Source organism: Narcine bancroftii, chromosome 3, assembly GCF_036971445.1.
Source record: "Narcine bancroftii isolate sNarBan1 chromosome 3, sNarBan1.hap1, whole genome shotgun sequence".
NCBI classification, from domain to species: Eukaryota; Metazoa; Chordata; class Chondrichthyes; order Torpediniformes; family Narcinidae; genus Narcine; species Narcine bancroftii.
Window position 1 is genome coordinate 43791403 of NC_091471.1, and position 19197 is coordinate 43810599.

General features: G+C 42.3%; 1 protein-coding gene across 2 annotated transcripts in view; it reads right to left on the reverse strand.

Moving 5' to 3' along the window:
• LOC138757125 (coiled-coil domain-containing protein 68-like) overlaps positions 1-19197 on the reverse strand; it is a 71558-nt gene that overhangs the window by 36215 nt on the left and 16146 nt on the right. For both annotated transcript variants that reach the window (XM_069923932.1, XM_069923931.1), the window contains exons 3-4: positions 14463-14549; positions 5675-5824 (exon numbers count right to left, since the gene is read on the reverse strand). In XM_069923932.1, coding sequence (XP_069780033.1) covers positions 5675-5824; positions 14463-14549 — 237 coding nt within the window. The remainder of the gene's footprint in view (positions 1-5674; positions 5825-14462; positions 14550-19197) is intronic.

The window sequence follows — 19197 nt, forward strand, 5'->3', positions numbered from 1 at the left end:
CCTAATGTAAATCTGCTTTTTTTCTCTATCCTCACTTCCTCCAGCAGAATTTTCACGGAAGTATTGGAAGGTGGGGGAGGGAGCCCTTTGAGAGAGACGTTGGAAATGCAGTTATAAACGTGCAAGACTGTTGGCCTGAGGTTATACTCATCTGAAGCTTCACGTCATAAAGCTCAATAGTGTGTGTGTGCATGATGAATTTTGTCAGATGATGATACTCCTGACCTCTGGCAAAAGGTGATAATCTTTTGTCCCCAGAAGCTGTCTTCGATAACTATATCTTCACAGTGAAGGTTTAAAGCAAGGTATACTCCTTTAACATAACATAACAATTACAGCACAGAAACAGGCCATTAGGCCCTTCTAGTCCGCACCGAACCAAACACCCCTTTCTAGTCCCACCTCCCTGCACAATGCCCATAACCCTCCATCTTCTTCTCATCCATATACCTGTCCAACCTTTTCTTAAATAATACAATTGACTCCGCCGCCACTATTTCTCCCGGAAGATCATTCCACACGGCTACCACTCTCTGAGTAAAGAAGTTCCCCCTCATGTTACCTCTAAACCTCTGCCCCTTAATTCTTAACTCATGTCCTCTTGTTTTAATCTTTCCTCCTCTTAACGGAAATAGTCTATCCACATCCACTCTGTCTATCCCTTTCATAATCTTAAATACTTCTATCAAATCCCCTCTCAACCTTCTACGCTCCAAAGAATAAAGACCTAATCTGTCCAATCTCTCCCTATACTCTAGATCCTTAAACCCAGGTAACATTCTGGTAAACCTTCTCTGCACTCTCTCCACTCTGTTTATATCCTTCCTATGATTAGGCGACCAGAACTGCACACAGAACTCCAAATTAGGCCGCACCAACGTCTTATACAATCTCAACATCACCTCCCAACTCCTATATTCCATGCAATGATTGATAAAGGCCAGCATACTAAAAGCCTTCTTCACCACCCTATTCACGTGAGTAAACAGAAATACGGAGATACTCACTAAATTTCCATGTGCTCAGGATATCAATCCACCAACCTTACTGCTCCCTGACTCCTGCAACTAAATCTAAGGGAAAGAATGTTTGTAGGAGTTCAGTAATGAAGGCAGTTCCCCTATATGCAGTGGACCACAGTGAATCAAAAACTTCCTGAAACAATGTTAAATATGGATTTAAAGTTCTGGGCTGAATGCTAGGTGGACTCACAATGAGTCAGAAGAAATCTGCTAGATTTGAGGCATGAAATTGTTTATGACCAACTTCAGGATTTCACGCTGGATGTAACTGAACAGAAAGGGACCCCAAAGGAGAAGAGAATCTTGAAGGGCTCAAGCCTGAAATGTTGATTATTGATTGTGATAGTACAGATCTATCACCAATGTACATAGTGTATATAGTTACTGTATCTAGACTGTGCTTACAGCGATTGGCTGAGAGCTAAGCCACACCTGGGCCTTAAAGGGTTGTGTCCCTAGCCAGGTCGGATCATTCCGGACTGGTCGGCCACCTGTGAAGAGCTCCGGTCTTTTGCTAATAAAAGCCTTGGTTTGGATCAACAAGTCTTTGGTTCTTTCAACGAGCTCTACATTGATCTTTACCTTTGCTACGTAAAGGACAGTGTTTGGCCTGCTGAGTTTCTCCAGCATTGTGTGTTTTTACTTCAACCACAGTGTCTGCAGACCTCTGTGCTTTACTTCTGTCATCAGTCAGATTTCAAGCCTTCACCGACCTGTGTGCCTGGACTGCTTTCCGCTGGGAAGCAAGGATGAAATTTATTTACAGTTTCTGAGTCTGAAGGTCATTACTGAACCAGATTCAGTTTAATCAGTATTTTGTTTTGTGTGTGTATTAGTGCATGGATTCAGATGTTCCTGACATTGCTAGCATTTGTTGCCCATCTCTACTTATTCCCAAACTGAATAATCAATTAAGAGGCAACCAATATAACAGATGTGAAATCACACTCAGACGAAAATGAGTGAGGATGGCAGGTTTCCTTCCCTGCAGGACATTCATAAATGAGATGGGTTTCCATGACAATTTCATGGTTTCATGGACATTATTATTGATACTAGCCTTTTCATTTCAGACTTATTTAATCATTTGAATAAAAATTGCTCGGATTCAAATTTATATCTCAGCTCCAAATGTTAAATGATGGAAACTCCACTGAAACGCCACCTGCACAGAATATCTGTTAGTTACCTTCATTGAAACGCCACCTGCACAGAATATCTGTTATTTATCTCCACTGAAACTTCACCTGTGCAGAATATCTGTTTTTAAAAATTGATGATTTGCCAGAGACTGTTTCAGTTGACCTGACTGTGAGTCAAAACTATTTAACATCATAACAATCCTGTAGAATGTAGGTTTCTACCAACATCAGGTGCAAATTCAAATAAAGCTGCAGTTAAAGCAATTATTTTAGCGAGAGGCTAGTAATTTTATTTTTAAAATATACAATTATGGGACAAGAGCATTAATTATAGTCAGCTGAAAGATATGACAAGAAAGCCTTGCATTCATTCAGAATGCTATGACTTCACACACAAAAAAAAAACATTTCATGCACAAAGACATATTGTCAAACATGTGATATTTAGGTTATGATCAGCCTGCAACTATTTTGAAGCAACAACATGTTAACTTTACCGATTAATCAAATGAAATGAATTGAAAACAAGCAAAATGAAATACTAGAGGAATACAGGCAGTCAAGCAACATCTTTTGAAATAGGAAATGAGTTAATATTTCAGGTCAGGGACCTTGCCTCAGACCTAGGGGAGGAGCAGTGAGGCCAGTCAGCATCCCAAATAGAATTAGCAGGAGAAGAAAGGTGTCAGAGAAAAGAGTGAATGGAAACATCAAGAGAGATCAAGAGATAAGTAGAATTAGCCAGACATTTTAAAGAAATATATATATATATATATATATATATACATGTATGTTTATAATATTGATTTTATGTAAAATGTAATGGTCTGATTGACAGTCTGCATATGATACAAAAGTTGGTGGAATTGTAAAAAGTGAAGAAAGCTGTCAAATGTTATCGATCATTTTGAAATTTGAGCAGATAGAATTTAATTTAGACAAGTGTGAGATGGTTCATTTTGAGAGGACAAATGTAAGAGGAAAGTATACGGCAAATGGCAGGACTCTTAGGACCATTGATGTAGAGAGGGATCTTTATAGAGGGATCTTGGTGTCCAAGTCCACAGATACCTGAATATGGCAATCCAAGATGCTATAATAGCAATGGAGGTGTATGGTACACTTGCCTTCATTGTTTTAGCTATTGAGTATGAAAGGCAGAAGTTTTGTTGCAGCTGTATAAAATTTTGATTAGGCCACATTTGGAACAGTAAGTGCAGTTTTGCCCACCACTATGTAGAGAGTGCAGAAAAGGTTCACTACGATGTCACCTGGATTGGAATGCATTAGCTACAAGGAGAAGCTGGACAAACAGATTGTTTTCCCTTGTTACAAGCCCAGAGGACCCCAAAACCCAGCAGCAGTATATATTCACTAAGACAAATGGTTACTTAAACAAAAGTTGCTTTTAATTATCTTTAAACATGAACATAAAATTACACTTTAACTTAACTAACCTAACATAACCCCTTTCTAAATCTAAGCGCACATGGGTGTAATGTGTGGGTAAGTTCAGAAAAGTTATTTGGTTCACAGTTCAATCTTACTTGTCATTCCTCCAAGTTTACTGGTTGCAGGTAATTCTTATACTGTGCACAGAATTTAACATTTATAAAATTCACCAGGCTTTGGTACTTGAAAGGTAAATGGTTACCGCTTAGGAAGGTTCTTGACTGTTTTCAGAGAGAGATTTGTGGTCCCAGGACATCCACCACTGATTCCTTTTTAATCAGCCACTCCAGTATCTTGCTGATGAAACTTGCCCCTTCCGGGTTCTCCAGATGATAACCTCTTTCTTTCAGGTCACCACAGAGTGCCTTTTTGTTTCTCTTATTCCAACTGAAACATTAGACAGCTAGTCCTCTCCTCTTGCATGAAACACAAGGGCTTTGACCAGGGCGAACAAAGCACTTACAAACTCATCTTCCAAATGGGGCTTTGCACAAGCTTTCCAGCTTGTCCTGTTCCAGTCTCAGCTACTTCTGCTGACTGTAATATTGTAAAAGTGATCTTGTGTGTGTCTCTCTCTCTTTTTCTCCCTCTTAGAGAGAAAGCCTGTTTGACTCTCTTTCCTTGCAAAACCACATGACCCTCTTAGAACAACTCCAAACAATCTGTGGCGCCAACAAGATCTTCTATCTGTTGGTTTTTGCAAACAACAAGCCATCAGTGAAGTCTACTGGGCACTCTCCAAAGCTCTTGCAAAAGCTGTGGATCTGATATGTCTAGCATCAGCAGAACTTCAGTATTTCAAATAAGATCTGTTTTAAAGTGTGTGTATGTAACCTACTCTAACAACCTTCCCCAATTTATCTCCCAAAAATATATCTATATACTCTGTCACACCCTGGTGTGTTAAAGGCTCAGGGCTACCTGATGAATGCATCTAAAATTATTAAATCTATGTATAGGGTATTTTTCCATACAGCAAATATCAAATATTAGAGGGCATAGGTTTCAGGTGAAAGGTGGTAAGGTTAAGGAAGAATTGTGAGGTAAATCTTTTCTTTTACACAGAGAAAGTCAGTGCCTGGAACACACTGCTATGGAGAGAGGTAGACGCAAATATACATCAACATTTAGGTGGCATTTAGACAAACACGTGAATTGGCAAGGAATGGAGGAGTATGGTTCAAATGTAGGCAGATAGTATTAGTTTAGATTGGCATCATGGTGTTTGGCAGACATAATGGGCCCAAGAGCCTATTTCAGCGCTGCATTGTTTTACATTCTATGTCCTAAACAGGGTGAGAGAGAAACATAAGCACTCTAAGGAGAAAGAACAATTTTCCTAATGTTGAGAAATTCAATGTTCATTCCAGGTTGCAAATAGCCTGGAGAGAAGATAACCTTTTTGTTTATATGGGTCTCACAATGGCAATGGAGGAAGCTGAAGGTGGACTGGTAAGAGGTGAATGGACCGAAGTTACATCTCCTCCAGATGCATGGGAAGGTGCAAAAGATGGGAGTGAAATTGGTGGGTCAAGAGTCGTGAAGTGAGCAGAAAGGGGAGGAGACTGGAATTGGAAAGTAGAAATGGGATCATATTGGAGTTGGTGTAAAATGCAAAGGATAATATATTCCATGGGAAGGTTGATGGGGTGAGGGTGAGTACAGGGGAATAATCTATGTTCTGTCCTTGCTGACATTTGAGAAATTGAGGAAATCATTTGAAACCTCCATTCACAATGATAGAGGGGAAGTTACATTTCAGGAAGGAGGAGGATACTTGTTTCTGTTATTAACTTTGTTTTTTCTTTGTGATGTTAGTTGAGGGAGGAACATGAACAAAGCTCGTGTGAGGACTGCAGTCTTTCTAATGCCAGATACATTAACAACCTGCCCAAAGAAGACGTCTCAGAAATGCTAAAAGAAAACATCTCAAACAATATTACATTCCTTCAGTATTGAACTCATGACAACTTACATTGTGTGCTCTAAAGCTACAGTTTCTGAGCTTTGGTTTCCTATTGCACCATAATTTCTGTCACAATAATTAATACTCCATACCTTTGTGGCCAGCTCTTTGTTCTCTAGCAGGATAGCATGTAACTCAGCATCCTTTGCTTTAATCTGTTCGAGGATCTGGTGATATTTGGAACACAGTTCAGCCACACATGGGTCAGATTCATTAATATTGGACGACTCTGTCACTGGTATCTGTAAAACAACACACAGTGTGCAACTGCATTGATCAATATAACCAGTAACAATGATGAATAACATTTCTTTTTTGGCAATTCATGCGAGACTGAAACTATTATGCAAAAAAATCTTGAATGGTATTTAAAGAAAGGTAGATTGACATTTCCTTCATACTTTGAGGAGTTAACCCAGTTTATATTTGGGGCAAATGTCACCATGCTGTCAGAACAGTGGCAAGCTGAAGTTGTGCCTGACATTGGTCCTATCCCTCAACAACAAAATGTGACTGGTCCTAAGCTGATTGGTTTAAAACTCACAAGGATGGTTTAGAGAGGAAGTTTCCAAGGATATCTGGGAGCCTGTTAAAAGTGAGATAGGAAGAGTTCAGTGCCACCATGTTCCTGTGTGAGGGAAGAACAATGCTGTCAAGATAGGGAACTTCTCTGCAGAGGGATATTGAGGGTTTAGTCAGGCAAAAGGAGACATATATCAGGTATAAGCAATAGGATTAATCAAGTCCTTTGAGAAATGTAAAGGCATGGGTTAAGGTGAGTGTGATGAGTTTTAAAGGGGTAAATTTTCCACACAAAGAGATGTTTGGTAACTGGACTGAGCTGTCAGAGGAGATATAAGACTCTCCAGTCTTAAGAGCTTTTATTCACACTACATGAGATACATTGTGATTATCTAAACTGACCAATCTCTTCAAGTTGTAGAAAAAACAAAAATAAGAACAAAAGAAAAATAAAACCTTACTAATCTAACCCCACACTCTAAACACAGTTACAACCACATTCTTTGGCTTGGCTTCGCGGACGAAGATTTATGGAGGGGGTAAAAGTCCACGTCAGCTGCAGGCTCATTTGTGGCTGACAAGTCCGATGCGGGACAGGAAGACACGGTTGCAGCGGCTGCAGGGGAAAATTGGTTGGTTGGGGTTGGGTGTTGGGTTTTTCCTCCTTTGCCTTTTGTCAGTGAGGTGGGCTCTGCGGTCTTCTTCAAAGGAGGTTGCTGCCCGCCAAACTGTGAGGCGCCAAGATGCACGGTTTGAGGCGATATCAGCCCACTGGCGGTGGTCAATGTGGCAGGCACAAAGAGATTTCTTTAGGCAGTCCTTGTACCTTTTCTTTGGTGCACCTCTGTCACGGTGGCCAGTGGAGAGCTCGCCATATAACACGATCTTGGGAAGGCGATGGTCCTCCATTCTGGAGACGTGACCCACCCAGCGCAGCTGGATCTTCAGCAGCGTGGACTCGATGCTGTCGACCTCTGCCATCTCGAGTACTTCGACGTTAGGGATGAAAGCGCTCCAATGGATGTTGAGGATGGAGCGGAGACAACGCTGGTGGAAGCGTTCTAGGAGCCGTAGGTGATGTCGGTAGAGGACCCATGATTCGGAGCCGAACAGGAGTGTGGGTATGACAACGGCTCTGTATACGCTTATCCTATCTATTTAACACATGAAATCGTCCAAATCTCTCTGGCTCATCTCCTCATTTACACGAATTCCCATTGACATGCAGTAATCAACATCTTGATTTTAAAATCCTACTTTTATACTCCTCCACGGTGTTATGCATTCCCAGGTCTGTTGTCTCCTCTGGCATGTGTTCTACTAATTCTGGTCTCGCATTTATTTGTATAATTGGCAAGACCCAAAGTTCTGAGTTAAACAAGACAGTCTGCAGGCCCAGGCCCAGGCCCGAAGTATTGGTTATCCTTTACTTCCTGTGGATGCTGCAGGACCTGTGGAATCCCTCCAGTATGTTTGAGTGTTGCACGTGAAGATCTGAAATACGCAAGCCAAATAATTCCGCCTCCTTCTATTTCTTCAACTGTGCTTCTTCAATTGAATTTTGTCTTTCCACCCCAATATCCTTTTTGGAGGTTCTGCCATCATTTTAACCATATAACCATATAACCACTTACAGCACAGAACAGGCCAGTTCGGCCCTACTAGTCCATGCCGTAACAAACCCCACCCTCCTAGTCCCACTGACTAGCACCCGGTCCATACCCCTCCAGTCCTCTCCTCTCCATGTAACTATCCAGGCTCTCCTTAAATGTAACCAATGATCCCGCCTCAACCACGTCTGCCGGAAGCTCATTCCACACCCTTTGCATAAAGAAATTTCCCCTCATGTTCCCCTTATAATTTTCCCCCTTCAATCTTAAACTCTAGCCCTTTAGTTTGAATCTCCCCCACTCTTAATTGAAAAAGCCTATCCACATTTACTCTGTCTGTCCCTTTTAAAATCTTAAACACCTCTATCAAGTCCCCCCTCAATCTTCTACGCTCCAGAGACAAACAATTTTCTACCACTACTCTGTGACACCTTCCATTCAACCATTGCTGAATCCATTTCACTACCTCCTTATTTATACCTAATGCCTCCACCTTTTTTCCTAACCTCCTGTGGGAAACTTTGTCAAAAGCTTCACTAAAGTCTAAATAGACAACATCCACAGCTTTCCCTTCATCAACCTTTTTTGTAACCCCCTCGAAAAACTCAATCAGGTTTGTCAAGCATGATCTACCCCTGACAAAACCATGCAGATTACTCCCTATCAATCCCTGTACTTCCAAATATTTGTAAATACCATCCAACAAAACACTTTCCATCAACTTGCTCACCACAGATGTCAGACTCACGGGCCTATAATTCCCAAGTTTACATTTGGACCCCTTCTTAAACAGCAGAACCACATGCGCAACCCTCCAATCCTTTGGCACTACCCCCGTGGCCAGTGGCATCCTAAATATCTCTGTTAATGGGCCCACTATCTGTCCACAAGCCTCCCTGAGTGTCCTTGGGAATATTTTACCGGTCCCGGAGATTTATCCACCTTTATCTTTTTCAATACAGCCATCACTACCTCCTCGGTTATCCTTATTTGCTTCATGACTTCCCCACTATTTTTCTTTACTTCAACTGGTTCAATATTTTTTTCCCTAGTGAATACCAAGGCAAAGAAATCATTCAAAATTTCCCCCATTTCCTCTGACTTCTCACTCAGCCTGCCCTCGCTACCTACAAGGGGTCCAATTTTATCTCTCACTAATCTTTTACTTTTAATGTACCTATAGAAACCCTTTGGATTTATTTTTACTCTGTCTGCCAAAGCCTCTTCGTGCCTTTTTTTGGCCTTTCTAATTTCTTTCTTAAGATTCCTTCTACACTACTTGTAGTCCTCCTTCAAATTCTCAGCTCTCTGCTTTTTATACCTCTTGTACACCTCCTTTTTTCTCCTAACCAAATTTCCAATATTCCTCGAAAACCAAGCCTCCCTATGACTTCCAGCCTTTCCTTTGATCCTCACTGGGACATATCTACTCTTGACCCTCAAAATTTCTTTTTTGAATATCCTCCATTTTTCATTTACATCCTTACCTGAAAATATCCTGTCTCACTCAATACTCCCCAAATCCCTTCTTATTCATTTGAAATTTGCTCTTCTCCAATCCAGAACCTCAACTTTAGGCCCCTCCTTGCTCTTCCCTAAAACTACCCTAAAGCTAACAGAGTTATGATCACTAGACCCAATTTGTTCTCCAACATTAATGTTCGATACCTGACCTAGCTCGTTCCCTAACAGGAGATCCTGAGTCTTGAGTCGGTTCTTCTACTAATTGATTTAGAAAACAATCTTGAACACATTTAACGAACTCTAGCCCATCCAGCCCTCTAACTGTATGGGTATCCCAATCAATGTGAGGGAAGTTAAAATCTCCCATGATCACTACCTTATGATTCTCACACATATACGTTATCTCCCTGCAAATTTGTTCCTCTAATTTTCTTGGCCCATTTGGTGGTCTGTAATACACCCCTATTAGTACCCTCATGCCTCCTTCACCCCTCAATTCCACCCAAACTGCCTCACTGGATAATCCCTCCAGACCATCCTGCCACCTCATGGCAGTAATGTCCTCCTTAACAAGCAGAGCAACTCCTCCCCCTTTTTTACCCCATCTAAAGCAAATGTATCCTGGAATATTAAGTTGCCAGTCCTGGCAACCAGGACTGTAGCCAGGTCTCACTAATTGCCACAATATCATGACCCCAAGTATCTGTCCATGCTCTAAGCTCATCTACTTTGTTCACTATGCTTTTAATTGATGACAACTCGCATAATTTTGTTTTTCCATGCTGAATACTTCATACTCCAGGTTAACATCTTTAATGACATTCCTGTCTTTGACATTAAATTATCTCATGAAATATGCAGCAAGATAATTCGCAATCATTTGATCTGAGAGATGCTCTTATGTTTAGACATAGACTGAGGGATGCTGATATAAAGGAGGACATCACATTTCACCAACATTGGCATTCTCTCTATTTATTAGAGATTATTGACCTACTTATTTTACTTAGATGAATATCTCTGCCGAACAAGAATAGGGTAGAAATTCATGTGAGGGCTTTAAGTTTTCAGATGTTAGCATGAGATCTAGCCTTTACTAAGTGGGGCTACTGCCTACTCTCACCACTCATCTTTCCCACTTCATCACATTGAATTGTCTCTGACTATGAAACATATCAGAAAAACATTAACCATTTGTGAAATATTTTATACAACAAAAAATAAAGCAACTAAAACATCCAAATTTAATACACGAAAGTGCTGGAGAATCTCAGCAGGTCACGCAGCATTCTTTAAGGCAAATATACATAGTCAGCGTTTCAGGCCTGAGTCCTTCGTCAAGGTATGTGCAAAACACAGGCAGGCGCCTGAATAAAATGTTGGGGGGAGGGGCAGAGAGATGAGCACAGGGTCACAGGCAAGAGGTCGCAGGTGGATATGGGCAGGAGGGCAGAGGAGAAAAAAAGCTGGGAAGTGTTGCGGGAGGGGATAGCTCTGAATGGAGAGGAAAGAGGGTGGAATCTGGTTCATAAACATATTAAAGCAAATATATTAAAAAAATGATTAAATATACAACATAGAACATTAGAACACAGTATAGGCCCTTTGACCCACAAAACCGTGCAGACCTATACACCTATAAACCTGCCCGAAAAACAGAAATCATATCAAATAACTAAATCAAAACAAATTATTGAAGTATTCAGCTTATGTAATTCTTCCTTCATTTCCAGGAGCCCAAATATTCCCTTTTAAATCGATGGACTTGTAAATCCAGCCCCAGGTTAGAGAATGCACCGTTGAGAGTAGATTTGCCCCAATGTATTGGTGGGAAAGTATAGTCAGCCTCTACTGTACTGGTCCACTGACAGAGACAGGAATACACTGGAGGGCCCTGCAGCAAGAGCAAAACTTGTGTTTCCCAGAAGTGACATCACGAATGTGGGCAAATGCCAGCAGTGCAGACCTTCTTCAGCTGCTCAACTCCCACTAAGGCTATTTAATGATAAATGAACAACATTTAACAGGCTGGAAAAAAATCCCTTAGAATTTATGTTAACCTCTGATCGATAACGATAAAGTATAAACCATTAGGTGGGGCACTGTGGACATTCTTACATCACTTCAGGTGTAACTTTAAACAGGTGGTATCATCCAGTGAGTCAGACTATGCTTTTCTACAGGCGTATTCACTCAAGAACACCGTTCACATAAACTTTTAATATATGTGTTAATATAATCATCTGTTACTTATTTTATAGGATCAGAGGAAAACACCATTTTCTATCTACAAGAGCATATTTTTCAAAAATTGACCTTTCCACCACCCCCCCCCTTCCCCGCCCCAGTCCGACACAAGCATGGACTCCCCACCTCCCTCTGCTACGTTTCTGCATTCAACCCTACTTTATTGGAACTGCAGCGGTGCTGGGACATGTCTGCAACATTCACCCCAGTTGTGGGGGGGGGTGTGTGTGGGTGGTGAAAGAGTTATCAATAAAGACTTGGGATTCTTGCCACTGCATTGCAAGTTTTGGATTACTCACTATCTAACACTCCAGCAAAGACCTAGGAGGGAAATCTGACATGAAGTAGAATAAAACTCCAAACATTAAAAGTATGGCAGAATTATGCTCCATTCCTGGTAGTAGCCGACAAAAAGCCCCATGAGTTTCTCCTCCTGTAGTTTGCCATAGTTGGCCTGGATGATGAGATCCTGCCCTGCCACCAGTGTGTCATTCAGTTCAATCAACAGGTTTTAAACTTCGAGCCATGCCACAGATGGCCGGAGAAGAGAGAGGCTCAGTGCCACCAGCGCTGACAGCCAGCATGCACTAACAGAGCTACTGGCTGTAAAGCAGGACAATACCCATCTTCTCATCTCACCGTCAAGTTAACCTGGCCCAAAAACTCACCGAGTTGCTTTTGCCCGGGAATCAGGCACGGCCATAACTCCAACTGGTTATTGCTAGGAATGAGACTGATTGGCAAATGAGAGTTGTTCCACGGACCTCACCAGCAAAGTGCAAGCAGCTCCCAATGTGTAATGGGAGGCTCCCAGGTTGTTGAGAAGTAATGGGCTTTTTCAGCCCACTATAAAGAATGACTAAAACCATTAAAACTAGCATTAAAACCAAGATGAGGAGGCCAAAGAACACCACCGCCTTTCTACTGAAGTAGAACCCAGAATTAGACATGCATCTCATGCTGATGCAGGGTCCTTCAGGGGATCCCTAGCTGGGCTCTTATGAGGTACACAAAAGCGCTGAAGAAATTCAGCAGGTAATGCAGAAAGCAAAAGGCTGTCGACATTTTGAACCGAGACCTTCATATCGAAATTCTGACCGACACCTGACTAAAAAGATAGGGATGGGAGGAAGGAGAGGGGAAGAGGGATCTTCGGTGTGCAGTAGGCCGAGGGGAGGATTCAGAGTCAGGGCATCGGGGGCTCCAATGTGCAGTAGGCCTAGGGGAGGGTTCAGAGTCGGGTGTCGAGCATCGTACAATTTCTTCAGTGCTTCAACTCACCCAAATTTTACATTTAAAATGTAAAATAATTAAATCAGTGGTTCTCAATCTTTTTCTTTCCATTCACATACCCCTGGAAAACTCAACAGGTCAAGTAGCTTCAGATGGAGAAAGGGGAATTCTCAAAGTAGAGGTCAAATCTTTCTTCAAAACATGGTGACCCATGCTTTGCTTTGATGTTCCTGAGGATTGGAGGGTAGCCAACGTAACCCCACTCTTTAAGAAGGGAGGGAGAGAGAAATCAGTTAGCCTGACGTCGGTAGTAGGGAAGGTGCTAGAATTGGTTATTAAAAATGCAATTGCTGTACATTTGGAGAGTAGTGGTATCATTGGATAGAGTCAGCATGGTTTTGTGAAGGGAAAATCATGTCTGACAAATCTGATAGAGTTTTTTGAGGATGTAACCAGTAGAGTGGATAGGGGAGAACCAGAGGATGTGGTATATTTGGACTTTAGTAAGGCGTTTGATAAGGTTCCGCACAGAAGACTAGTGTATAAACTTAAAGAACATGGTATAGGAGGTATGGTATTAAAGTGGATAGAGAATTGGTTGAGGGACAGGAAGCAAAGTGTAGGAATAAATGGGTTCTTTTCAGAATGGCAGCCAATGACTATGGGGTTCCGCAGGGGCCATGGTGGTTTACTTAGATGTGGGAATAGATAGCAGTATCTCAACATTTGCAGATGATACGAAGTTTGGTGGCAGGGTTAGCTGTGTGGAGGATGGTAGGAGAGTGCAGGGTGATTTGGACAAGTTAGGTGAGTGGGCCAAGACTTAGCAGATCCAGTATAATGTGGATAAATGCAAGGTTATCCACTTTGGAGGTAAGAACAGGAAAGAGGATTATTATTTAAATGGTATCTGTTTAGGAAAAGGGGAGATGCAGAGAGACTTGGGTGTTGCTGTGCATCAGTCTTTGAAAGTGGGCGTGTAGGTGTAGCAGGCGGTGAAGAGGACGAATGATATGTTGGCGTTCATAGCGAGAGGATTTGAGTTCAGGAGTAGTGAGATCCTGCTGCTGCAGCTATACAGGGCCTTGGTGAGACCACACCTGGAGTACTGCATGCAGTTTTGGTCGCCTTATCTGAGGAAGGATATCCTTGCCTTGGAGGGGGTGCAGAGAAGGTTCACTAGGCTGATACCAGGGATGGAGGGACTCGCATATGAAAAAAGGATGGATAGACTAGGCTTGTATTCTCTGGAATTTAGAAGATTGAGGGGGGATCTTATAAAATTCTTAAGGGTTTAGACAGACTAACTCCAGGAAGATTGTTTCCAATGCTGGGAAAATCCTGCAGCAAGGCCCATAGTTTAAGGATAAGGGGGATTTATTTTAGGACTGAGATGAGGAAAAATTTCTTCTCTCAGAGAGTGGTAAATATGTGGAATTCTTTGCCACAAGAAGTAGTTGAGGCCGGTTCTCTGTCAATATTTAAATGTAGGTTAGATTTGGCCCTATGGCCAAGGGGATTAGGGGGTATGGGGAGAAGGGTACTGATCAGCCATGGTCATAATGAATAGCGGTGTAGGCTTGAAGGCCCAATGGCCTACTCCTACACTTATTTTCTATGTTTCTATGATACAGGGAAATAGCTTCCCAGCGAAGGACTAATCTGAAATGAACAATTTCATCTGGTACACAAGCAACCAGCATCTCAGGGGAGTAGATGGTCCGGTCGATTGTGAAATATAATGGATTACACTTGACAGCACTTTCCCATTTTCAGAGAGCAGTAGCAAGATCAACAAACATACCTTTATCTCTTGAGTTGAAGGACTGTGAGTCACTCCATCTTCAATCGAAAGCATCTGCCGTCGCACATTCTGCAGTGTGATTCGCATCTATGTAGATAATAATTTGAGCAAAATTAAACTTTCAACAATGCACACTCTGAAACTATTCCTAAATAAAGCTTTTGTTTTACATTGTAACTTTGTTTTAGATAAGCACCAGCTCCCCACCTTTTCTAGCTGAATATTGAATGCTTTTGCTCCATCATATGGAAGGACAGCAAAGCTCCAATAATCCTCTGAATTCCCAATGTTTCCGCAGCTGCCTCCACACCTTTGATTCCTGGCACTCCTTTAACCAGGCCTAATTTCCTGTGTTTACCTTAAACTTACCCATTTTCCCATACTCCTTTTAAATTACCAGAGTCCTCTTCTTTTAAAGCCATAGAATTTTTCAAGGAGGTTACTAGGAAGGTTGATGAGAGGAAGACTGTGGATGTTGCTTATATGGATCTCTCTACCTCTATCTCGGGAAACAAACTTTTCACTATAAGCTCTCCAACTCCCAAAACTACCATGACTACACTTTCTCACACCCTGCCCCCTGCAAGGATTCCATCCCCTTCTCTCAATTTCTCCATACCCGCACATCTGTTCCCAAGATGAAGTCTTCCAGTCCAGAGCTTCTGAAATTTCTGCCTTCTTCCTTCTTCCACAAACATGACTTCCCCTCCACCACTATCAACTCAGCACTCACCTGCATCTCCTCCACCTTCTGCTCATCTGTCCTGGCCCCCTCTGCCCCCAGACGCAACCAAACATAGAATCCACCCCTCATCCTCACCTACCACTCCACCAGCCTCTGCAACCAACACATCATCTGCCAGAATTTACAGCATTTACCACAGGACCCCACCACCAGATACATCTTTCCTGCTCCTCCTCTCTTGGTCTTCCATGGGGACTGCTCCTTCTGCAATTCCCTTGTGCTCTCATTCCTCCCCATCCATCCTATCTCTGGCACCTTCCCCTGTGCACACAGGAGGTGCAACACATGCTCATACCTCCTTCCTCACCACGGTCCAGGGCCCCACAAAGTCCTTTCATGTGAAGCAACACTTGTATATCCAGAGAACTTATTTACTGCATGTGGTACTCTGTTTGTGGCAGACTGGTCACAGATTGGGAGATCGCTTTGCTCAGCACCTCCGCTCCATTCACAACCACATTTTCCTCCCAGTGGCCAATCATTTCATTCCGGGTCACACTCGTGTGCTCACATTTGTCAATTGCCTTAAACACTGTTCCACCCAGACCACCCACAGAAAGGATAAACACCTGATTTTCCATCTGGGCACCCTCTAGCCAAATGGCATGAACATTGATGTTACTGTTTTCCATGAAACCTGTTTGCCTTTTTTTCCCTCTTCCTCCATTTCCAGTTCTTTCACCTAAGCCCTGCCTTCCCCCTTCCCCACAGTGCTGCTTTCCCTTCCTTCTCCACCTATCATCTCCTGCCCTTCCACCCCTCCCCTCCTCTCCCACTCTTTTGTTCTGATGCTCACTGACATTTTCTCATACTTTGATGAAGGGCTCAAGCTCAAACTGTCGACTATGTATCTCTGCCTTTGCTACATAAAGGACATGGTTTGACCTGCTGAGTTTCTCCAGAATTTTGTGTTTCTACTTCAACCACAGTGTCTATATGGACTTTAACAATAAGGGTTTTGACGAAATAGTAAGGTTCAAGCAATAGGTATCAATGTTGAAGTAGTGAAATGGATTCAATAATGGTTGGATGGAAGATGCCAGAGAGCAGTGGTGGAAGTTTGTCAAATTGGAGGCTGGTGACTAGTGGAGTGCCTCAGGGATCGGTACTGGGTCCATGGTCCATTGTTGTTGGCCGTATATATTAATGATCTAGATGATATGGTGGTAAATTGGATTAGTAAGTATGCAGATAATACAAAAATTGGTGGTGTTGTGAACAGTGAAGAAGGTTATCAAAGCTTGCAGTGGGATATAGGACATTTAGAAGAGTGGGCTGAAAAATGGCAGATGGTGTTTAATACTGATAAATATGAGGTGCTACATTTTGGTAGGACAAATCAGTAAACGCATACACGTTAAATGATAGACAATTGATGAGTGCAATAGAACAAAGGGATTTAAGAATTCTGGTGCACAATGTCCTGAAAGCTGAGTCACATGTAGATAGGGTGGTGAAGAAAGCATCTGGCACGTTGGCCTTCATAAATCAGTGTATTGAATACTGGAATTGGAATGTTGTGTTGAAGCATTGGTGAGGCCAAATTTAGAATATTGTGTGCAGTTTTGGTTGCCAAATTAGAGGAAGGATATAAACAGAATAGACAGTGCAGAGGAGATTTACAAGAATGTTGCCTGGGTTTCAGGGTTTGAGTTACAGGGAAAGGTTGAGCAGGCTGGAACTTTATTCCCTGGAGCGTAGAAGATTGAGGGGTGATTTAATAGAGGTATTTAAAATTATGAGGGGGACAGACAGAGTCAACGTGGACAGGCTCTTTCCATTGAGAGTGGAGGACCTGATCTGCTTCAACACCAGTCTTTCAAAACACCATCACTGTTCATGTGAGTGCCACTGGCCGATAGTCATTTAGGACAGTTACCACACTCTTCTCGGGCACCAGTACGATTGACATCTGTTTGAAACGGGTGGGAATCACAGCCTGCTGGAGTGAGATGTTGAAGATATCCATGAATACTTTGGTATGTTGGTCAGCACAGATTTTTATTGCAAAAACAGTAGAAGTCCAGAAATCCGGATGCCAGAAATCTGGACCACCTGAGAATCCAGACTCTCAAACTTTTTTAATTTAGTGGGCTTTTAAGTGCACGCGTGTGTGCATGCATAAGCGTCACAGATGCACAGCAGCAACAAGAGACCACATTTAATACAGGTAATCTTATCACAAAGAAATTCATTTGTATACTGTACTTTTACAAAGTTGATTGGGTGGTGGTTATGGGAGAGTTGACTGTGGATAGACAATGGAAAGCATTCACAGATCTAATGGAGAAATTGCAAAAATCTTTTATACCGGTTTGGCATAAAAATAAACCAAAAAAGGTGACTCAACCGTGGATAACAAGGGAAATTAGAGACAGCATTAGGTCCAAAGAGAGAGCATATCAATTGGCCAAAAAAAGTACCGCAACCGAAGACTGGGAGCAGTTCAAGATGCAGCAAAGGAGGACAAAGGGATTAATCAAGAGAGCAAAAATAAATTACGAAAGTAAGCTTGCAGCAAATATAAAAACCGACTGCAAAAGCTTTTATAAATATGTCAAGAGGAAAAGATTGGTGAAATCAAGAGTAGGTCCTTTGCAGTCGGAATCAGGGGAATATATAATGGGGAATAAGGAAATGGCAGACCAATTAAATTCTTACTTTAGTTCTGTTTTTACAAGAGAGGATACAAATAACCTCCAAAGGATGTTGGGAAACATAGAGACTAATGCAAGCGAGGAACTGAAAGAAATCAGTATCTCTAAGGACATGGTCTTGGGGAAATTGATGGGATTGAAGGCACATAAATCCCAAGGGCCTGATAATCTACATCCTAGGGTACTCAAGAAAGTGGTCATTCAGATAGCAGATGCTTTAAGAATTATTTTCCAGAACTCGATAGACTCAGGATCAGTACCCATGGATTGGAGGGTAGCTAATGTTACCCCACTATTTAAAAAGGGGGGTAGAGAAAAAACAGGGAATTATAGGCTGGTAAGCCTTACATCAGTAGTGGGCAAAATGATGGAATCCATTATTAAGGATGTAATAGCAGAGCATATGACTAGCAGAGAAGGGAACGGACGAAGTCAACATGGATTTACAAAAGGTAAATCGTGCTTGACAAACCTATTGGAATTCTTTGAGATGGTGACAGGTAAAATAGATGGGGGAGAGCCAGTGGATGTGGTGTACCTGGACTTCCAAAAGGCCTTCGATAAGGTCCCGCATAAACGACTGGCTTCCAAAATCAAGGCTCATGGGATTGGGGGAAAAGTATTGATGTGGATTGAGAACTGGCTGGCAGGTAGAAGACAGAGAGTTGGGATAAATGGCTCATTTTCTGAGTGGTAGGCGGTGACCAGTGGGGTGCCACAGGGATCTGTACTGGGACCCCAGCTGTTCACAATTTACATTAATGATCTGGATGAGGGGATTGGATGTAATATCTCCAAATTTGCAGATGACACTAAGCTAGGAGGGGTTGTGTGCACGGAAGAGGAGGTCAGGAAGCTCCAGTGTGATTTGGATAAATTGAGGGACTGGGAAGATACATGGCAAATGCACTTCAATGTGGATAAATGTGAGCTTATCCACTTTGGTAATACAAACCGGAGGGCAGATTACTATTTGAATGGCAATAGATTAAGAGATGGGGAAGTGCAGAGAGACCTAGGGGTACTTGTGCATCAGTCTCTGAAGGCGAGCATGCAGGTACAGCAGGCGGTTAAAAAGGCAAATGGTATGTTGGCCTTCATATCAAGAGAGTTTGAGTATAGGAACAAGGATACCTTACTGCAGCTGTACAGGGCCTTGGTGAGACCACACCTAGAGTGTTGTGTGCAGTTTTGGTCACCTTATCTAAGGAAGGATGTTCTTGCAATGGAGGGAGTGTAGAGGCGATTCACCAGGCTGATACCTGGAATGGCAGGAATGACTTATGAGGAAAGATTGCGCATATTGGGATTGTACTCGCTGGAGTTTAGAAGA